The 17,772-nt window shown below is 53.4% G+C and overlaps 2 protein-coding genes across 2 annotated transcripts in view; one reads left to right on the forward strand and one right to left on the reverse strand.

Annotated features, from left to right (window-relative positions):
• Positions 1 to 301: 301 nt before the first annotated feature.
• Positions 302 to 4,995, forward strand: CHRNA2 (cholinergic receptor nicotinic alpha 2 subunit). The gene is made up of 4 exons (XM_004707622.2): positions 302 to 1,316; positions 2,679 to 3,133; positions 3,644 to 3,820; positions 3,943 to 4,995. The coding sequence occupies exons 1-2, from the start codon at positions 330 to 332 to the stop codon at positions 2,802 to 2,804; spliced, it is 1,113 nt and encodes a 370-aa protein (XP_004707679.2). The 5' UTR covers positions 302 to 329; the 3' UTR covers positions 2,805 to 3,133; positions 3,644 to 3,820; positions 3,943 to 4,995.
• A 303-nt stretch (positions 4,996 to 5,298) lies between these two features.
• The window catches only part of PTK2B (protein tyrosine kinase 2 beta), a 70,464-nt gene continuing 57,990 nt past the window's right edge, over positions 5,299 to 17,772 (reverse strand). The window contains exons 24-30 of the mRNA XM_004707620.2: positions 12,453 to 12,611; positions 11,802 to 11,837; positions 11,230 to 11,254; positions 10,237 to 10,283; positions 9,493 to 9,630; positions 9,156 to 9,236; positions 5,299 to 6,425 (exon numbers count right to left, since the gene is read on the reverse strand). Coding sequence (XP_004707677.1) covers positions 6,210 to 6,425; positions 9,156 to 9,236; positions 9,493 to 9,630; positions 10,237 to 10,283; positions 11,230 to 11,254; positions 11,802 to 11,837; positions 12,453 to 12,611 — 702 coding nt within the window. The 3' untranslated portion in view covers positions 5,299 to 6,209. The remainder of the gene's footprint in view (positions 6,426 to 9,155; positions 9,237 to 9,492; positions 9,631 to 10,236; positions 10,284 to 11,229; positions 11,255 to 11,801; positions 11,838 to 12,452; positions 12,612 to 17,772) is intronic.

The raw sequence follows: 17,772 nt of genomic DNA on the forward strand, positions 1-17,772 counted from the left end.
AAAGACATCAAAGCATTGATAGGGGTTATTTGCAAACCTGTCAGTACTTTGTGACATTTTGTGAAATGTCTCCTTTTGTGTTAAAAGATGACTTCTAAGACAGCGTTAAAAAGGTGGCTCGTGGAGTGGAGCCAGACACGCCTGTGTGTTGGGCAAGTCTTAATGCACTTCACGTGAGACCCAAACAACCTGACTGGGTTGGACTTGATGGTTGGGGTTCCCTTGGGTCAGTTGCCTGGCATCACATGGCGTCGGTAGCTGAGCTTTGAGCCAAGCCTCTCACCTCCTTTCCTGCCCCCAGTGCAGATGGGGAGTTTGCAGTGACTCACATGACCAAGGCCCACCTCTTCTTCTCGGGCACGGTGCACTGGGTGCCCCCCGCCATCTACAAGAGTTCCTGCAGCATCGACGTCACCTTCTTCCCCTTCGACCAGCAGAACTGCAAGATGAAGTTCGGCTCCTGGACCTACGACAAGGCCAAGATCGACCTGGAGCCGATGGGTCAGGCGGTGGACCTGAAGGACTACTGGGAGAGCGGCGAGTGGGCCATCGTCAACGCCACGGGGACCTACAACACCAAGAAGTACGACTGCTGCGCCGAGATCTACCCCGACGTCACCTTCTCCTTCCTCATCCGCCGGCTGCCCCTCTTCTACACCATTAACCTCATCATCCCCTGCCTGCTCATCTCCTGCCTCACCGTGCTGGTCTTCTACCTGCCCTCCGACTGCGGCGAGAAGGTCACGCTGTGCATCTCCGTGCTGCTCTCGCTCACCGTCTTCCTGCTGCTCATCACCGAGATCATCCCCTCCACCTCGCTCGTCATCCCGCTCATCGGCGAGTACCTGCTCTTCACCATGGTCTTCGTCACCCTGTCCATCGTCATCACCGTCTTTGTGCTCAATGTCCACCACCGCTCCCCCGGCACGCACAACATGCCCCATTGGGTGCGGGTGGCCTTCCTGGCCTGTGCGCCCCGGTGGCTTCTGATGAACCGGCCCCTGCCGCCCTTGGAGCCCTGTGAGCCCGCAGGCCTGACGCTTAGTCCCTCCTATCGCTGGCTGGAGACCACTGTGGACCCGGAGGAGGGAGAGGGAGAAGAGGAGGATGAAGATGGGTGGGCGTGTGCCTGTCATTCACCCCCCGCAGTGGGTGCTCTCTACAGCCACGAGGACCTGCGTCCACTGGCCTCAGCTGCCAAGGCCGAGGCTCCGGGGCAGGAGGGAGGGCTCCTGTTGTCACCCAGCATGCAGAAGGCACTGGAAGGCGTGCGCTACATTGCTGATCACCTGAGGTCTGAGGACGCTGACTCTTCGGTAAGTTGGAACTGGGTGAGGGACCCCCTCGCCCACCAGCTTAGTAGGAACTAACAGGTATTAGTCTTGGTCTACCCAGCCTCCTCTCTGGAGAGCCCGGCCCACTTAGATAGGGCCCCTCAGTCCTGAAATACACCATGCTGGAATGCACCCCGAGGGATAAGAGCAGCGAGTTGTTGGTGTCAGTTCCTCAAATCTGTTCCCTCCCCTGGCGACCCCATTGTGGGCACAGAAGCATGGCTCCATCGAGTCTTCAAGCCTGGACAACCTGGCCAATGCAGTTGGCTTCTGGGGTGTTGACTGAGGTGACTCTGGAAGGGGAGGGGAGGGAGTGAGTGCTGCCCAACACCCAACCTTTAGCTGATAGTCGGTCAAGTGCTTCCCTTTGAGGGCACTTGATTGGCTGATGTCAGGATCCCATGGAAGCTAAGAAAGCCAAACCCACAGACAGTGAGTGGGAGGGGGAGAGGTACCAGGAGCTAACCCTTCCCAGTGCTACATCAGGCCAGCCATCATCCTGCATGGTGCGGGGTGGAGAGGCAGAGGAAGGTCCAGGGAATATTTCCAAGATCAAATCCATGAGTTCGAGACTTTGGTTCTTTGGCCATTCTCCTTGTTCACGGGATCTGGACATTTTTGTGAACTTCGGTATTCGCCCAGACGCCGGCCAATCTTGGTGATAGCAGATGGTCTCCCCGCCCCCACCCCACCCCCGCCGTGACTTGCATGACCGGGCAAGCAGTGCATTGCCCAGGATCACAGAACTCTTCTTAGCAACCTGGCAACTTATTAACTTCAGGGAGGATGAAAGGCCGGGAGTTCATTCCGGGATGGCCTTCTCAGTAGATAAGAGACATTAATCATTATCGAATCTGGGAATGGCTAGAAATCCGGGCCTCCTTGCCTGTGTTGCGACCCTCAGATTCTCCCCTAGCTCCTCAAAGGGCCTCCGGTCTCCCCGGAATTGCTCTTATCTTTACCTGCATCCCTTTCTCTGTTCCCTGCGAAGACTTAACCATCCTACAGCTGCTGGACATCGCACTGAAATCACTAACAGTCCCTTGGAGAGGGCTCGTGGCTCTTAAATGTCTCCCTAACCTTGAGTTGCATGTCTAAGCATCGATTACTGGGAACTTGAGAAGCCTATGGAAAGGCTCTGGGCCTTGTCGAGGGGATGGCATGCACCAAGAGTTATTAGGCAAGGATGCTTTGAACTCTGAGACAACCATATTTCTCTTCCCCACCCACCCCTCTCCCGGCATTGGCTTTGAGCTTCCCAAGGTTGCAGGGTGGGTAGCTGCCTCCCAGGGGTGATCTTCAGAGGGCCTGGCCTCTATCACTGTGAGCCCATTTCTACTTCAGGTAAAAGAAGACTGGAAGTATGTCGCCATGGTGATCGACAGGATATTCCTCTGGTTGTTTATCATCGTCTGCTTCCTGGGGACCATTGGACTCTTCCTTCCTCCGCTCCTGGCTGGAATGATCTGATTTCACGGCCCTGTGTTCACTCCCAGAGGGGCTGCTACTGACCGTCCTGCACTGCTTCTTCCTCTAGAATAAACCTGCGGTGTTGCCCCCATCCAAATGCAGGCGCTTCTCCTTAAAGCACCTGAACTAGCCCACTCCTAGAAGACTTGGAACCAGCCACCTCGACAACGACAGCTCTCGGAGCTAAGAACTGGCCGAGCACCTCTTGTTCGGAAGGCAGAGGAGCTAACATAAGGGATGACACTTGCTCTCCAGACACCCAGGTGACGGTGGTGAGAATGGGAGTCGGTGTGAGACGCTCCTGAAGGAACAGGTGCAGATACTGCCAGGTGAGGGGACAGCCAAGCAGTGGGTGGATGTGGGACTGGGAAAGAGAAGCAAGGTATGGACCCCAAAGAAGGGGTGCATTGGGAAGAGGGGAGAAGTTGCCCAGGAACTGGGGGTAGGGATGGGGGGTGGGGTGGGCCTGATAGGAGCAAAATTTGGGACTTAGGCATCAGCCCCCATGGTCAACTGAGGTGGGGCTGCAGTGTGGGGAGCAGTTGGGGTGGCTGTAAACCAGGCTGAGAAAGAAAGAAGTCTGGGGGGCTTTGGCCTATGGAGCTTAACAGCATAGGGCTAGAGGGATGTCGGGGAGGGGAAGGAGGTAAAGGCAGGGCACTGGCGGGGAGGAGGTGGACCAGTGGTGCAGCTGGAGAGGCCGAGCTGGGCCCTCCAGATGGAGGGATGGATGGTGGATGTAGGTAGCTGGATCGTGCCATCCACCCTGGGGTTACTCCCCAGACTTCCCCTTCATTCTACCTTTCCCTTCTCGGCTGCAACATGGACTGCCATTCAAGGCCCTTCCCTTCTCGGCTACAACATGGACTGCCATTCAAGGCCCAGCTCAAACTCGGAGCTTGTTAGGAAGCACCTTCTGCAGGGCCCTAGACCCTTGGTACTTGGCATTATAGGTTTCTTTCCGAAAGACACCCTCCTGACTCCAGTAGGACCAGCAGCAGCCAGCTCCATACTGGGTGAGTGATCAGTGATCGAAACTCAGGGCACTTGTTCTGAGCCATGGAGGAGGAGCTAGACTGCTTTGTCCCCTGAGATGGCCATGGGAATGCTATCGCTGCAGGGCTGTTTGTCTCCACAGACTGCCTTCCCTGTCCTTCCTAAAGTCCTCCGTTGTGTTCCGGCTGACTCTGAACTTCTCAGTGGAGCCTGCTCCTCACTCTGAAATGGGAACTGTCAAAGCCCTTGGCCACTTGTGGGAGCCAGGTCAGAGCTCAGCAGCTGACGGATGCTGCTTCTCCACCAGGCATCAGGCCCTAGGGTCCTACCCCAGGACAGTGTGGGAAAGCCAACAGGAAACCAGAGCCATGCTTTCAGCTTCCTCCAGGACTCTGGGGTTCCCTCTTTCTAAGCCACCTTGACCTTTCCCTGGAAGGGGTCTTCCCTCAGACCCAGCAAGACCAGCTTGACCCTGACAGCCTCGCCCGAGATTCCCAGTCCTCAGTGACCCATTTCTCCCTACTCCTGTTCCAATTCCTGTCTTGGCTCCTAGAGGTCACTAATAGTGATAGTTAGGTTTTGTGCCAACTTGGCTGATCCAAGGTTCTCAGTAGTTTGGTAGAAATCCTGTTTATGGGATTTAACACAATGTAATCAACTCTGTGATGGGATCTAACATAATCAACTCAGTAAGCAGCCGCAGCTGTGGTGGAATGCAGCCCCCTTGATGAGGTCACCGTTTTGATGTAATTGGAAGGAAAACTGTTTGGGGGTGTGGCTTGCTCCTTTTCAAAGCAGACTCCATGGATCCTGCATCTGGTTCATTAACTTCTTGCCATGTTGCCTGCCCATCCCAGGAGCCATCAACAGCCTTGCTGGCCTTAGCTTGGACTTGGCCTCTACCATCCTGAGGCCTTCGTGCTTCCTAGCTCCTCGGCCCAAGGTGACTGGAGTTGGGAGACATCTCCAGCTTATCATCTGACCCACAGACTTGAAATGGACCGGACTTACCCACTTCCACAACTGTGTGAGCCATTTCTCGATGTGAATCTCTCTCCCTCTCTCTCAAACCCTTCAGCATCACTGACCTTTCCTTCGCTAGCGAACCCATTCTAACATCCGAGCATTTTTCAGGCTCCTTGTCCATCTTGCATGTAAATCAAGGGATGAAATAAAACCTAATCTGCACCTTTTACTACCTGAGGTCTCTTCTCCAACCACTCCCCTCAGCATCAAGCCCGGCCCAAGTCTGATGACGCTGGTATCTTCCGGGAGGATGTCATTGGCATTCCTCGTGTGGCCGTGGTGGGAACTGCCATGGTCCACCTAGAAGTCACCCTTCAGTCAGTGCCTGGCTCTCCATGCAAAGGCCAAGGGCCCGGACCAACTGGCCCTGACTTCCAACCAAGTGTCACCACACGCTTCCCTTGGGCAAGCCCCAGTGCCCACCCTCGAGATGCAACGTACTTCCCCAAAGTGTGGTCCAAACAAACAAAAACCAAGCAAATGATACAATTTTAATTCAACCACAAGTCAAATAGAAAGGCGGTAAAAGAATGTTGTACGCAAACACAAGAGAAAGGAAGGGAATGGGTGAGAACGGGTGAGAGAAGGGGGTGAGTAAGAAAAGAGGGGAAGGGGGTGGGGAAGGGCAGAGGAAGAGAGGAAAGGAAGAGAGAGGTCAGAAGAGAGGCAGACGCTTGCCCAAAGTTCTGTTTTAGCTTCTGTCTCTCCCAAGTCTTCCCAATGCTTGGTCTGTTGGTACAACACGGTGTCCTGTGCCCAGACTCCCAATCAGCTCGTTCCTGGACCATCTCCGGGGTCCTCCCACAGTGGGAGTGGGGGTGGGGGGTGGGACACATAGCTGTCAGTCCAGACCAGACTCATATTAAATAAATTCCAATGTACACTGTACACAAAAACCAGGGCCATCCCTCGCCTCACCCACTATTACCTCCCACAAAAGTCCCTCTCCAGCCCCTCTGTGTGGCCCGGGACCTCCGAGGGCCAAAGAGGAAGGAGAAAGAATAGCTTGATTCCCATGCCCATACAGAAAGCCACGGGGGTGGCTCCTGGCGATACTGTGACATCCGTCCGTCCGACAAGCTGCCCTTGCTCTGGGCCAGGCCCGTGTGAGGAAGAGCAGCTGGGTAGCCACAGTCTACCTCTGCACCCTCTCTGCCATCCCCCAGCATCCACAGGGTCCCTTGTGTCCAGCTGCAGCCTGAGTGGGGGTGGGGTGGGGAGAGGGGGGGGTCGTGCAAAGTGGCAAAGGGAAGGACTCCCTTAGGCCTTCCCCCTGAGAAGACCCACGTGACCGAAAGCAAGGCAGGGGCCGGGAGGGTGGCGCAGGGAGGTACACGACACCGGGTTGGGGGGCAGATGACACAGTCAGGGTGGTGCCCTCTGTTACTCTGCAGGCGGGTGGGCCAGGTTGCCCAGGACCTTGGCCTGGTCCACAGCATCGAGCAGGTTCTTGGCGTCCACAGCCAGCGTGTGCGAGGCTGTGAGCATCTGCCGCTTGCACTCCTCGCTCAGGGAGGTGGCGGCATTCTGCTGCGCCAGCCGCATCTTGTTGATGAGCTCCGCCAAGTCTTTGTTCAGCAGTTTCTGGGTCCCCTCGATCTGAAAGAGGAGCACAGAAGGAAGGCTAGCAGTCGAGGGAGAGACAAAGTTGGGACCAGAGGATGGTGAGTGTACAGGTATTGGTTTCAGCTGGGCTCAGGTCCCCCAGGTGGTCGGAAGTTCCCTGGACTGACTCCAAAGTCCCATGCAGCTGGGAGCCCAGGACAGCAAGGACTGACAGCAAAGACTGGCCTGGACATCTTCGGCCCATCTGCTGCCACCCCAGGCTGGTGCAGTTGGTAGGGCCCTCCTTTCATCGAGCCCCGCCCCTTCTCACTGGTTCCAAAGTGTGCGTAAAAGGTCAGGGGTCCAGTACGTGGGCTCATGGGTTTCCTTGTCTCCTGTCAAGTCCAAGTCTGTCTGTATTGGTTCCCACCCTGTCCTCTGAGCCTGCCTACTGCTGCCGTATGAGGAGACGGTTATCCAGAGGGGTGACTGGAGAGCTCACTCCTCAGCGTAAAAGCGGGCCATCGCCCCAAGAGGGCTGAGGTCTCACATCAGACCCCGCAGCCTGGGCCGCTCCATCACTGACCTCAAGGGGTCCTGGTGGTGCCAGTGGTTACTCACCAGCTGCTGACTGGAAGGTCAGCAGTTTGAAACCACCAGACTCTACGGGAGAAAGACGAGGCTTCCTCCTCCTGTGAAGAGTTAGTACCGTCTTGGCAGCTCGCACGGGCAGTCCCAATCTGCTCCATAGTATTGCCATGAGTAGGAATCATGAGTTTGCCTTGGGGTGGGGTGGGGTGGGGCGGGGCGGGGCGGGGGTTTGCTAAAGTCAGGGTGTCAGCAGACTGCCTTCCTCCTGGGGCTCGAGGGGACCGTCTGCTCCTGGCCTTGCCGAGCCTCTGAAGGCCGTTTGGATTCCTTAGCTCCTGGCTCCCTTCCAGCAATAGCATCACTTTGACCTCTGCTTCTGCCCTGGTATCACCTTCTCGGTCTCCAGCCCTCCTGAAACCCTCTTACGAGGGCACTGAGCCCACCCAGGTAGTCGGGTTAGTCTCCCACCTCAAGATGCATAAAAGTCGTAGCTGCAAAGGTAACACATTCGCTGTTCTGGGGCCCGGGAGCTGGCCGCTGCAGGACCATCGTTCTGCCTGCTCAGGCTCAGGCTTCACAGGGAGCTCAAGCACCTTGGGGAGGCCTCTCACTGGGGTTTCTCGCCGATAGTTTTTGTTAGTTCTCTTGTCAATAAAGAAAATTAGATGAAACCATCAAGGATGGAAAGCCGTAAGGTCGATGCCAATGATGCACTTGCCCTGGTGATGCTGTTGGGCAAGTTCAGGACCGTTAGCTACAAGGTGAGTGGTTCAAAGACCCCAGCTGCACGTCAGGAGGAAGATGAGGCTGTGTGTTCCCATAAAGACTTACATCTTGGAAACCCTATACAGAGTCACTATGAGTCTGAATGGACTCAATGAAGGCATGTAGGGACAAGGATAAAAGAGGGACAAACAAAAAGGGGGAGTCCACCTTTGCATATCTCTCTATCAAAAAAGAACTTGCCACAAGAAACCATGGCTTCATCTTCCCTGACACCAGGTGAACTAGACAAGCCCTGTTCATCACGATGGACCATTCTGACCAGACAATAGAGCAGGGGTCCTCAAACTTTTAAAACAGGGGGCCAGTTCACTGTCCCTCAGACCGTTGGAGGGCCGGACTATAGTTTTAAAAAAAAACTATGAACAAATTCCTATGCACACTGCACATATCTTATTTTGAAGTAAAAAACAAACAGGGCAAAAACATCCGGAGGGCCGGATAAATGTCCTCGGCGGGCTGCATGTGGCCCATGGTCTGTAGTTTGAGGACCCCTGCAATAGATGGTCCCAGAGAGAATGGGAGACCATTGTAGAACAAAACCCTAATTCTTAATAATAATAATTTTCTAAAAGGCTGGACTTACTAGACTGGCAGAGATTAGAAGAGTCCCCAAGACTACTGCCCTTTAAACTTGAAGCTGAAACCATTCCCAAGGCCACCTTTCAGCCACATAACAGATTGATTCATAAAATTAACAATATCCCCATGTGAGCACGGGGCTCCTTATTTAAACTAACTTACTAACAACCTGCATGAGATCAAGCAGTCAACACTGTTGACACTCACCCTGCATCACCTGTATGAGAGCAAGCAGTCAAGTCAACACTGTTGACATTCACCCTGCAGCACGGGTGAGGGGGTGGGAGGAGCAAGCAAGCTGGGAGTGGAACAGGGGGCATGGAGAACGAGACACCATTTGGAAAACGTAACCAATGTCACTGAGCAATATGGAACCAAACCAAACACTGCCCTCAAGTCGAGGCCAATGCATAGCGGCCGCCTAACGACAGTGTAGGGCTGCCCCTTTGAGCAGTCTGAGGAGGCTGCAAAAAATCCGTGGCAAAGTGGAATGGAAGGATAATGGCCTTTCCCCCTGAGCACTTTCGGAAACCTCTTGTCTGTATAGAACTTGTTCGATGGGAACTAATTTGCTGTGAAAACGTTCACCCCCAACCCAACAATAACAGTGAAACTCGCTGCAGTTAGTTATCTGAATTTCCTTGAAAGGGCAATTCTGCCCCGGTAGTGGGCCGGGCTCATGCCCTCTCAGCTCCCTGGGGGTCACCTGGTGCTCAAACATGGAGTGCAGTGCCACCGACGGCACCCAGAGGCCGCCCAGTATGGCCCCTGAGCCTTGGGCAAGAAGACACAGGGAGAAGTGAAGGCTTATGGGATGCGGGCACTTACCTCGGTTCGTGAAGAGGATGGCAAGGAAGGCAGGAGGTCGTCCACACTCCCAATGAGCTTGCGCAGTGTGAGCCCCACATTCTAGGGAGAGAGAGGGGCATGGAGACCGCCACCCTGCGCTCTGGGAAAGCCAGGCTTCCCTGGCCGCAGTCCCAGCTCTCAGGTGACCAGAAACTGAATTCCCTTTGACAGCCTTTCTCTAATGAGGGTCTTCTTGAGAAAGGCACCTGCCGGGGTGGCAGATAAGGAAGCTCTGCCTCCCACCCTCCTTCTGGGGCTGGGGCGGGCAGCCTCCCCCTGGCCCTGGCCCGTGCTCAGGTCCCCCAGAGACCCTTGCCTTCACCACGACCACGTAGCCCTCGGGAGGCAGCTGGCAGAGCTCGTTCTTGAGTTCCAGCACAGCCCGCACCAGCTCCATGACGTTGAGGTACACCAGGTCATCGGTCCTGTCCAGGTTGGCCGTGGGCTGGATGGACTGCATGGGCAGAGAAAGGGGAGGGGGGAGGGGGTGGGAAGAGGGGAGGAAGTCAGGGGATACTGCAGGTGCCCATTCCCCCTCCCCAAATTTGAAAAAGCGCTTCTTTGTCCCAGATCGCATCCCTCCCATCCGCTCCTGGGCAGTGGTCTGGGCCCTGAGTGCAGAGGCCAGCAGCGTCATGCCAGACCACCTGGGTTCCATCCCTTGGGCAGGGGGCGCAGGTTGTTGTTTAAGGGCCCCAGGTGATTCTCATAGGCCACCGAGGTTGCGAACCACTGTCCAGATCAGAAAACCAGCATTGCAGGCTACTATAAGGGCACCTGGGGAGCTGGCCCCCATCGGAAAGGCTTGAGAAAGGGGCCCACAGCGCAGAGCCCAAGGGCTGGACCATGAGCTCTTGAAGCATGGGAGACAGCCGACCGAGTCTGGCTTGTTCTTGAATGGGTGGTGTGGCCCCAGGCCGGGCATTTCCCCTCCTTGGGCCTCATCTCCAGGAGGAGGTGCCTGGCCTGGGGCACAGCTGAGCATCCCTTGCCCTCCACCTGGTGGAGCCTGGAGGCAGCGTGCGCGCGGTTCCCGGCTCCCGCCCAGCCCTTCACGCACCTGCGCGCCCAGCCGCGGTGGCTTCTGGGGAGGCCCGGTGAACTCCGCTGCAAAGAGGAAGGAGGGTGAGCCAGGCGGCCGCGTGCCGGGCCCTGCCCTTCCTGGTGCCGATCGCCAGGGAAGCACGGGGACCACCAGAACCCCTGGGCAAGAACGTCTGAACCCCAGCGGGAACATGGACCTGCAGCCAACCCCAAAGGACCGGCAGAACACCCGCTGGCCGCCCTGGTTCTCTGCGGGCCCACAGCACCGCTGCCCATTTTGTGGAGACAGAAAACCGAAGCCCGCCTGCCGGGCCTCAGATCGGAGCTCTGCTGATGCCTGCCTCCTGCCCCTGCCTTCGGTGCAGACTTTTGGAGAGACCCCACAGGCCCAGCGGTCCCCTCCTACTTGCCCGTTCCCATCCCTCCGGGCAAGAGAAACTGGGAGAGACACGATGTCATTTTTCATTTGCCACAGTCAGTTCTGCCTCTTTGCAAGCCCGGGGCACAGCAGCCCCGCTCTTTGGATTTTCAAGTCGGAAGCAGAGCCCAGGCTGGCTTTAGGCGCTCGGAGTCCCTTCCTTCAAACCTCCAACCACAGGCAAGGAGTTGAGGCCTTAATGGACTGAGCCACCCAGCGGCGGCGGAGGGGAGTAGGGGTGGCGGGGTGGGGAGGGAAGTGGGGTACGGGGGGCGCTGCTTCATTATCCATCAACATCTCTGTGCAAAAGGCGCCGCCCACAGAATGAGACGCCAGAAGGAAGAAGCGCCGAGTCCCCAAAGTACATCCCAGAAAGGAATCTAGGAAGGGTCTGAGGGAAGAGGAGAAACACCGCCCCGGCAAGGAGAGCAATGTGGCCAGTGGGACCGGGCAGCGGGATGGGCAGCGATTCAAAGACCGGCCCCCGCCGCTTCCTGAATTACAGCCAGGTGGCTAAGGCACGGCGCCCCTCTCTGCAAGGCAGGCGGCTAAGCGGAGACTCCCGCCAAAGGGAAGGGTGTGAGCACTTACTGTAGCCGGTTTCCTTCTCTGGGGTCTGCAAAGAAGGAAAGAAATAACATGTCACTACGCTGCTCAGAGGACAACGGACTTCCCCTGTGTAGTTGTGCGCCGACCCCTGCCGCCCAATTGTGCATTCAGACACCATAGCCACAGAGGGGCGCTCCTGACCCACACTGACCGGGGCCTGGGGCCATCCGTGCTGGGAGGCTGGGGGCCCTCTGATGCCACAGCAGTGCCAGCGGTGTAGCTGACAGGGGGCCCAGGAAGCCAGCCACTTGGGGGTCAGACTAAGCAAAGACATGCGCGCCCAATGCATGACAAAAGAACAATAAAAAAGAGGTGTGTGTATGTGGGGAGGGTAGTGGGGTGCTCAAGGGGTGCCACTGTTTACCGTGGGTTCCCAAATTTATTTGGCCTCTCCCTTGTGGCAATGAAAAAACGTTTCAACTATGACTCATGATCTCTGATGAGTGTAGGTATGTGGTTTTGCAAGCCTCTCCTGGAGTGTTGCAGCTACCACCAGGGGGCGGTGCTGTCCACTTTGGGCGGTCTGGGAACCTCCACTCAGGTGGGTGACTTACCAATGGAGATTTATCGTTCATGTACACCATGGGGTCCTGCCAAAGAGAAAACCACGGCAAAGGCCTGAGGATCTGAGACCCAAACAGACTAAGAACACACAGAGAGGACATTGGCCAGCCGGGAAGAGAAAGGAACACCCTAACACACACACACCATCACCTGGATGAAAACATCATGCTTAGTGAAGTCCTGACACGCCCCACCACACACACACACACACACACACAAACACACACACACACGGATGAAAACATCATGCTGAGTGAAATCAGTTCCAAACGGACCAAGGATAAGTGATCTCACTTATGTGCAGTAAGCAAATATACAGAAAACAGCAATTAGTAATGGTTAACTAGGAGTGGAAGGGAAGGGAAAGGGCGTCTTTGTTTGGGAGGGGTTAATGAGTTTATGTTCACAGGGATGGAATACTTTGGAAAAGGGGGCGGGGCATGGTGGCCCTACAAGAAAACGTCATCAGTGTCAGTGACTCGTCGAGGTAGCTGTGGTTCTCTGGGCGAATGTTTTGCTTTGCACACAGCACGGTCACTCAGTTCAGCTGGGGACTGTATTGACATGCTAGCACGGGAACTCTCCCATGTGAACGTTTTGATCAAACTGTGTTCCACAGAGCAGAAGAGCACAGCACCCACTCTGCAGTCCCCCCGGGATTTCTCCTCCTGCCTCAGCCACTGGTAATCTTCCACCATCTGCTTCTGCTGCTTGTCCAGCACCTGCCGCATCTTGGCCCTCTCGGCCTCCCAGAGCTGCTGGGCCTCTTCTCGGCTGCTGGGCCGGATGAAGTCCTCCTCCTGAGAGGGCGGTGGAGATTGGAGAGGGCACAATGAGACCAGTCCTCAGACTCAGAGTAGGGACAGGCCTCGGAAGAGGCTCACTGGAGCCTCAGGCCTTGGGCTGGCAAGCTGCGCTTCTCTTGTAAGGTTGCTGGCCGATTCACAGCTGTAATGGGAGATGGCCAAGCTCATGCCCACCAATGCCTCTGGTGTAAACTGGTGCAAAGCTTGAGGACACATTGCTTACCATGCACTGTAGGCAAATGATGCCCTGGTCCGTTAATGAAATCTCATTGTCAAGTGACTGACCCAATACTATTCCAGGGAGTACTTGTCCTGCCTTCACGCACAGAATACACTTAGGAATATTCGCAAGGCCAGCCCTCTAGAAACCTATGGTTCTTGTCCCCAACTCTGCACGATGGCAGTAGTTCTAGAAATGGCAAAGCCTCTAGCCCCAAAGCAGGCAGTCCAGTCCCACCGGATGGTCCATGGCGGAGCAGAATCTGATAAAAGGAGCAATGGCAGGCATGCTTCTGATGACACCTGTCTAGTAACGTGTGCTCTGATTGAAAGACATGCAATAGCAACCTTCATCAACACAACGGCCACTCGGCAGATTCTGACTCCTGCTGGCCCCAGGGAGGTCAGGGTCAAATGGGATCCCTAGGGTTTTTCAATGCCGAATCTTTTCAGAAGTAGGTTGCCAGGCCTTTCTTCTGAGGTGCCTTTAGGTAGACTTGAATTGTCAACCATTGGGTTACCAGCTGAGCACGTTAATTGTGTACACCAGCTCATGTCTATTAGGATAACAGCTCGGGCTATTCCAAAGGTTAAAAAGGATGCTAAGAGATGAAAATGAAGATCGGAATTGAAGATCTATACATCTATGATAAATGTTTCTTCTTCTTAGCCTTGTTAATCTAGCCCTTGATTTAACTCATCTGTGGGGAACTGGCCCCATTCACAGCTTTGTCTGCCATTTCCTATGCAGCAGGTCTGTGTGTGCGTTTAAGGATTTCTTTTCCCTCTGTGTGCCCCAGGGCTGACTGATCCATCATCTGTTCAGTCCCTCCACTCAAACCAAGCCTAACTCACTGCCATTGAGTCTATACTGACTCATAGAAGCCCTCGGACAGGGGAGAGCTGCCCAGGTGAGTTTCTGAGACTACAGCTGTGTACAGGAGTAGAAAGCCCCATCTTTCTCCCAAAGAGTGGCTGGTGGTTTCAAACTACAGGCCTTGCAGATAGATCACAGGTCAACGCATAACCACTCTGCCATCGGGACTCCCTCCACACAGCTCTGCTTTTTCTGCCGCACAGCATCACCTCCGCTGCCTGGTCTCATGGAGGAAGCATGTGATTGGCTTCCTCATAACTGCCTAAAACTCTGAGGTGGCCTTTCCCAGGGCAGAGTCCTTCTATGACAACCAGGCCAGTCGTCCCCTCACTTCCCAGTTTACCTATCCGTCACAGCACAATCCCTAATACCAACAACCGAACCCTCTGTCCACTTGGGCAAGTCACAGTCCCTGCCAGGTCTCCTAAAAGCCTTTCCTTCTCATGAATCCCTCTAAAACACCCTAGACGATAAGGAGACAATTTAAAAATGATATACATCTAGTCTATTCCTTTTTTGCTTGTTGACCTTAAATCACTAACCTCAGGTTCTAACAATACTTCTCCCCACAAGTTAGGTATCTAGCTGAAATGTTCTTTGATCATCAATGTACTCAGTGGCCATTTACTCGGCGACCACAAGGAGCCCTGGCAGGACGGTGGGTTATGCGCTGGATTGCCGACTACACGGCCAGCTGTCCAAACCCACCGGGTCTTCTGTGGGAGAAAGACGAGGCTTTCTGTGTGCACGAAGATTCACAGCTTCAGAAGCTCAAAGGGTTCGCCCCTGTTCTATAGGATCACTATGGGTCAGAATCAACTCAATGCCAGTGAGCTTGGCTTTTGGACATGGCAGCTGGGGACTGGGTGCTAGGAGGACAAGGGCAAAAGTATCCAGGATCCAAGTAAACATCAGCTAGGGCCAGGGTTTCTCAACTTGAGTGCCACGGACGTCCATGATTTTTTTGTTGTGGGCCATCCTGTGTATTATAGGATGCTTGGCGGCAGCCTGGCCTCCACTCATGATAGCAGCCCCCTGTACAACCTGTCCCTCAAACCCATTTGTAACAAAATTGCCTCCAGACATTGCCAAATGTTCCCTGGTGACAACATCATTTCAATTGAGAACCAGTTAACTTGCTGCTATTTTAAGCAAACAAATGTTAGAATTACGGATTTGATAAAAATAGATAAAATTTATTTCACAATGGCTGGTGCTCCGAAATGAAATTTGGAGGCTATGCATATTACCACGGAATGTCCATACCACGACATAGTTTTCCCAGGCTCTTGGCAAGTAGGAACTAAGTTTCGAAAGTTCTAAGTTAGGAACATTTGGGTGTAAGAAAAACATACAGACTGAGGAGGGGAAGGGTACATGCGGTAGGATAAGTTACTCTCTGGGAAGCCCACTGCTATATTGAGTTGATTCTTTCTCATAGCCACGCTACGTAGGGATTCTGGGGTGCTGTATACCTGGATGGAGCAAGAAGCCTTGCCTTCTTCCCGCAGATCAGTGGGCAGGTTTGAACCTCCAATCTTACAGTCCAACACTTACCCAGTACGATCGCTTTGGATGAGTTACTCTTGACAATGACTGATGGACATAAAGTATGGACCTTGGGGGGAGGTGGGGAGGGAGATGATTGCTTCTGCTAAACTATCCTAGTGGGGGTAATGGAGGGAGGGCCATTCTCGGTGACAGGAAGTCTAGCCCATTCAATTGTGGCAATACGTGCTTCTGTTGTTATTAACTCCCTTGACCATTGACTGTCCCTACCTGCTCCCATTCATGCTACTTGGCATGTAGTCATTGCAATCTGGTTAACATTTTACACCGGGAGAGAGGAAGCTAGGAGCTTACCTCCCAAAATTTGAACTAGAGCATGTCTGGGTATGATCTAACTTCAGGGGACCCAGGCTGATGACGGCAACGTGCTGCTCTATTCAGCCCCATCCCGTTTGTCTTGTGAGTAATTAACCCCACTGACGGTGCTGGTGCTATTAGAATACAGTTTGATTTATGCTCTGCTTGAATGGTGTTCATGAAGAGCTAATGGGTGTAGTGGGGTTGCAATGCCCCAAACATGTGAGCTCTTGTTGGAAGATTTGTATCTCGGTCTTCCAAGTTGATAATGGAACTTGGTAAGCCAATGAGATTTAAAAATCCCGAATTAAATCTCTTTAAGACTTATTTTGCAGAGCAGTGCCATGGTATTCTTATCGGGCAGTGAAACTTACACTGTGGGCCACTCTACAGTGAAACTGAATACCGTGGTGTTTAAAGAGGACTTGCACAAGCTGTGACATCTATAACAATTTGGCTACAACATACCCTGCCAGCCTTACTTCCACCTCCACATGCACGCTTCCTCATTACAAAGAGTGCTCGCACTTGCCTGCTTTCCCATCGCTATGACTTGGCTCATACTGGCGCCTCTGCCTCTTCCAAACCCCCACCCCCACCACCCACCACCCCGCATCCCAATTTCTTCTTGTCCAAGTCTTTCCCAAGCTTCAAGGCAGGAAAACGAATCTGGAGGGACTTGGTCTCCTCTCTGGACTCCCATTGCGGGTGCTGCGTCTCCATGGGTGCCCTCGGTTTTTGGCTTGAGCTGCGGGTAACTGTGCCCCCACCTGCTCCAACTGACAGACTGTAAGCTACCAGAAGCCAGAGCTGACTTTGTTCCCACCCCAACTTCAGCACCCAGGACAGCGCACCCATGCCTTTAGCTGAATTGCATTCTTCTTTCTTTCTTTTTAAAATCTCAATTGTGAGCTCTGGAAGAGACAGATTGCTGCCTTCCTGATTCTGCCACGGCATCCTACAGATACCCAGATGAGTCAGCCAGTAGAAACACTGTTTCTGTGGGAAAAACCACCTCTCTGTTTTTATGCCAAATGCTTTCAGATACTTTGCAGGGAGCCAATTATACCTTTTCAGCATTCTACCTGGAAGTGGCTTTCTCACTGTTTGTGATATATGTCAAACAAATGGAGTTCATATTTTTAACTTCTTTGTCTTATTTATTTAAAGAAACACTCATCTTGTTCTTTTAGGCAGACTCCTTTAATGCCAAGAACATTTAAACCCATAGCACAAAAGGTCTTTTCTCTCTGCTGCACAGTCTGTCTTTATGAGATGGAACAAAGTCCCCCTGGTGAGAGAAAGCTTAGACAAAGGAAGGGCCACCCCTCAAATGTGCACATTGGCTTCCTTCTGGGGGGAAAATACACCCCACATCTTAAAGCAAAAACTCACTAAAACTTAATTAATTATGAATAAAGAGTCAGGGGTAGGAGGGTGGAGGAACCAGCGCTGCCTAAATTATAGTGCATGCAGAAAAAAACCCAGTTGCATTATTGTTAAATATATGCTAAAATGTAAATTGGTTAAACCAGTGTAAGAGAGAAAAATGAGTCAGGCCAGGGAAAATGTATGCCACACTAGATCTTCATGCCTAGAACAGTGTGTGAGTTGACTCCTTCTGAACTCTTGCGGAATTCACAAGCATGGGGCAGAAGTCTATCAGTGTTCTTTCCTACATTTCCAAATCTGCTATCATAAGCATATTGTTACTATTATTATTTTAAACATTAGGGCATGGGCTGATGTTAGCTGCTGTGGAGTCGAATCCCAAGCCACAGAAACCCCATGCAAGAAGAAACAAAATGCTACCCAGCACTGCCCTAACTCAACAGACATCTCTACAGAGTGAGCACTAACACCATACGGGTTTGGGCCTGTTTTGTCACATGTTAAGATTCAGCTTAGTAACCCATATCAGGCTGAGAGTGCTTGTGGCAACTGATCACCACAAGAAGCCATTTGGTGGAAGATGGGTGGCGGAAGGGGGCTTCTGGCTACAGGCAAAGGTGGCTCTTTTCCCAAGACTGCCAATTGGAGGCGAATCCATCAAGCACTTGGAGCCTCACTAGCAGTTGATGATGAAGAGGTGCCTAAGGAGGGCTCGTCTTTCCCAGGGGTGACTTAGTCACTGTGCTGGTCAATCAATTAGCTTGCATCCACACTAGCCCTTCAGCTCATTCTGGCATATCA

Source organism: Echinops telfairi, unplaced genomic scaffold (assembly GCF_000313985.2).
Source record: "Echinops telfairi isolate 266 unplaced genomic scaffold, ASM31398v2 ScPeMD7_9;HRSCAF=40, whole genome shotgun sequence".
NCBI classification, from domain to species: Eukaryota; Metazoa; Chordata; class Mammalia; order Afrosoricida; family Tenrecidae; genus Echinops; species Echinops telfairi.

Excerpts from the sequence above, each read along its gene's own strand:
- CHRNA2 (XM_004707622.2), top strand. The coding sequence starts at position 330 with ATGACCAAGGCCCACCTCTTCTTCTCGGGCACGGTGCACTGGGTGCCC. Across the intron at positions 1,317-2,678 it reads CTGAGGACGCTGACTCTTCG|GTAAAAGAAGACTGGAAGTA; the intron begins GTAAGTTGGAAC and ends TTTCTACTTCAG.